This window comes from Tachypleus tridentatus, chromosome 9 (genome assembly GCF_004210375.1).
Source record: "Tachypleus tridentatus isolate NWPU-2018 chromosome 9, ASM421037v1, whole genome shotgun sequence".
In the NCBI taxonomy this organism is placed as follows: Eukaryota; Metazoa; Arthropoda; class Merostomata; order Xiphosura; family Limulidae; genus Tachypleus; species Tachypleus tridentatus.
The window spans coordinates 89,131,660-89,135,748 of NC_134833.1; the positions used below are offsets into that span (position 1 = coordinate 89,131,660).

A 4,089-nucleotide genomic window follows, 5' to 3' on the forward strand; every position below is an offset into this window, starting at 1 on the left:
ACTATCATTGTATTTTTCTACAGTAATCAAAGTTAGTGGGTAATATTACAGTAGAAGATGTGATCTAAGTATTATTAATTATTCTCTATTGTACCAGTACAACTAGTTGTTTCAATAGATAAAGCATAACATCTGAGCAATGAATGTAAAACATCTAGAATTGTGTTGTCTGTATCTTTTAAATACTATGACTGTAATACTGTACATACTTGAATATGTAGTACAACATGACATACTAAAGAAACACTAGGGACCATCAGTAGCTCTAAATTAGTCAACCATCACTGAGAATAAATTTCTTGAAGCAAGACTGAATTTAACCCTATCTGACCTCTTAACTCTCAGGTGTTTAGTGCATATTTGCATATCAAATTTCAAGTAAAAATAATAATCACTATTTTATAATTAGTATGTTGTCATTTTATAACATTTAGTGTAACTTACAAAGTTCATTTTAAAGCTTTAAAAAGATTTCTCACAAATTTTTTTCTGTCTACCCCAAAGCTAAGGATGTATATAATTTCTAGAAAATGTAATTCTCAATTTTGTTTCTCATGTTACTTTTCTTTATCTGGTTTAATTAGTACAACCTCTTCCCATGCTTTATTTACTTTGCATTGAACTGCTGATGAAATTTTACTTTGAAAATAGCTACATGTTTAATACCATTGCATGGAGTAGATTATTTACTAGTTACATCAAGTTAGAGTGAATAAAATGGTGTTAGAAGTAACTCACTGTGTTGTGAAAACATAATTGTGTGTGTAGCTCTTTCAAAGAAAAGTGTAATTTAATGATATTTTGAAGAGCTAAGGAAAAAAACTACTGATCTGGGAATTTTGTTTTAATAGTTTCCTTGAATATTTTTTGAGTTAAATTATATTTCACTATGATGAGAAACCCACTTGAATTAAAAAATGTAATTCTCAAGACGGCTGATATCAGTATTAAAACTTTAATTATAATAAAGTACAGAACAATGTTTGGACCTTTCTAGATCATTTTTAAGTTAACAAAGATGACCTATGGAATGTCAAAACATTGTTCTGTACTTTATCTTAATTAAAATTTTAATATCCATTTCAGTCATCTTGAGAATAAATTAAATTTGTTTAAAAAGTTTTATGCTAAGACATAGGGAAGACAAGTTAAATTTAGTTAGTAAGTATGGTTAGTAATAATATTCTGATGAATAAAATTATTTATTAAAGATATTAAATTTATCTTATTCATACTATTTACATAAATTAGTTTATTATTGATTGGGAAAAAAACTATTTATTAGATAAAGACTGATCTGAACCAAAATTAACATTAGTAAAAATATTTTTCCCTTGCCTAATGTGATAATATAGGTCATAGATTATTGATATATATTTTTTCAGTCAATTTTAACTATTTTTATGACTTGTATCAATGAGCTGTGACTACCACAATAAGTAAAATAAAGTATAAAAGGAAATATTTTACCAAACATTAATCAAGTTTCAATCGATTGTATATATAAAATGCAACTTCCTCATCAACAGTGACAAAAACTTGTTTTAACAGAGAAGGAAGTATTTTTACTTTTTTTTTCAAAACAGTTTAACAGAAATTTGGAAATTACACAATATTAAAAATAATAGAGAAAGAAAAATCCTTTTTTTTTAAGTGAAATTTATGGCTCATCAGTATTGCTTGGAAGAGCCAAGCAAAGAGAAAAAAAGCCTCATATGGTGGTAGAATATAAGTAATTCATTTGATTTTGTCAGAGTTCTTCAGTCATGTATTTTAGATATTTGAAGAACTTACCTAAACCATCACAATTACATAATTATTATGTAAGTAGACATACTATTTATTTGATTTTCCAGGTTGTATTGATGAGTCACAAATGTGGCAAAGCTATAGTGGGAGTAGCAACAAACCAAAGAATAAATTAGACCTTTATATTTTCTTCACTAAAATTCACAAATTGTTGTACGTGATAAAGACACGAATAAAATAACACTGAAATTTTAAGTTTTCTAGCCAGATGTTTATTCTGTAACTTATAATGAAAATTTGTAATTTACAATATAATAAATCTGTTTGAAGCTGTTTCAATGAAACTTTGTGTTTGTAGGTTTGAGAACATTTATAGACTGCAACTGCCTTATTCAGATACAAGATGAAATTTCAGCTTCTATACTGAGGCTTTCTTCAGATAACTACATTCTTGTGTAGTGAAATCAGCATAAAATTGTACACAAAGCTTAATACAGGAAAGAAAAAAAGTCAAGTAAGTTATCTACATCATAACCCTTAAAAAACTATAGATAATATGATGATGTTATAGTCCTGACCATGCTTACCTGAATAAGGCCTTAGTATAGAAACTGAAATGTTTCCTTTTCTTTCACCTGGATGTTGCAATCCATTAAAATTCTCAAACCTGTTTTTACTTTTAACTTCTGATTTGTACAAGTCATAAGGGTGTACAAAAGTGGCTATTATTGTTGAACCAATTTTAACTAGTCCAAGTACAATAAAAACTATTTTGATATTCTCACATGTTAAATTCAGATTTGCTTGGTAAAATTTTTTTTTTCTCTTATAGCAAAGCCACATCGGGCTATCTGCTGAGCCCACCGAGGGGAATCAAACCCCTGATTTTAGCCTTGTAAATCCCTAGACTTACTGCTGTACTAGCAGGGAGCATTGGTCAAAATTACATGAAAAACAAAATTAAAATGACGTGTGTGTATGGTTTTACTTCACTACAAATGTTTGGTACCTTTGATGCACACATAAATAATGATCAGTTTTAAGAAGCTTTTTGGAGTTCTTTAGAAAACAACCTGGGAGTATTCTGAGACTATACATAAATTTCATCATTCTTTTGTCTTTCTCTGGTTCTTTAACACTTTTCATAAAATGTTATATAATAATATTTTTGATGTAAAAGTGAATATTTTATGTTATTTTCTTTAAACATTAACTGTATAGGCCTCCGTCAATTTAATAAGGGAAAAAAATTTAAGTTACTTTTTCTAATAACTACACAATGTAATGGACAATCGTATTTTATTAACTTTTTGCACCCATAATTTTATGTGAAACAATTAAAATTTCCAGTTATTTAAATGTATTTCATTACTGACCCTGAGATTAATATCAAACTCAAAGCACAACTGGAAAAGCTTTATATAAAAACAGCAGTACTATCAAATATTTTTTGATTTAGTAATCTTTCACTTAATTTGCTTATCTAACCTAATAATGCCATAACTTTTAGATTTAATTACTCACATGTGGTTCCTGTACTTTTGTTGCTAATAAAAGTCTCAGCAATAGTTAACCCTACTTTATGGAGGAATTTTTTGTTAATGCATTACTGAATTTTTACTTATTTTAAATATGCAGTGTAGAATACAGTGTCCTATAACTATTGTAATTTTTCCAGTTTTCTAACTAAGCTATAACTTACAGTAATTTCTTTCAATGGTCGACATAAACCATTCAACAGCCAGAAGGAAGCTGGCACAAAAATAGCTTATACAAGTGTCAAGTAAGCATTTAGCCTTATAATGAATTGAAAAATATTAAAATCTTCATTTTCTAATTGTTATAAATAACCCCTGAGTAAAAATCAGAGAGAATTACTGATTCTGATGAAACATCCCTGCCAAAGAGCCTAAGCTACTAATTTTTTGAATTTCTCCAATGGACAATTTAAACAGCTATACCAGATAGGATGCTAGGTTATCATGGACAACCATGACTTTATTAAACCATTAAAATTTATCCCTCTGTATATTCCTACGTAATATTTCAATAAATGTATCATCATTACATACCAAAGAAAGTGATGTCACCAACTTCTATTGTTAGTTTTGGTAGTGCTGATAACCTTTCTTTTTAATCAAATGTGTATGGGGTCAATCCACTGGACACACACTGTTAGATGTATAGTTGATGTTACTTTCCCTAATAATTGGTATAAATTGATTACCTCAATCTAGTAAGCTGGAGTACAAAGTGATGTTTCATGTAAAGAATAAAACTTCTACTGTAGAGGTTTTACAGTGAATTTGTATAATCTCTAGAAAGTACAGAGAAAAAACG

The 4,089-nt window shown here is 28.3% G+C and overlaps 1 protein-coding gene across 2 annotated transcripts in view; it reads left to right on the plus strand.

The window, feature by feature from the left end:
- The window catches only part of Uba4 (Ubiquitin-like activating enzyme 4), a 32,783-nt gene extending 29,472 nt beyond the window's left edge, over nucleotides 1–3,311 (plus strand). Inside the window, exons 13-14 of one of the 2 annotated variants that reach the window (XR_013013998.1) lie at nucleotides 2,108–2,263; nucleotides 2,582–3,308. Coding sequence is in view for 1 of the 2 variants with exons in the window: in XM_076455581.1 (XP_076311696.1) it covers nucleotides 2,108–2,208 (101 nt within the window). In the remaining variant the exon portion in view is untranslated. Of the gene's footprint in view, nucleotides 1–2,107 lie in introns of both variants that reach the window. The other variant, XM_076455581.1, reaches the window with a different exon arrangement.
- The last annotated feature ends 778 nt before the right edge of the window (nucleotides 3,312–4,089 follow it).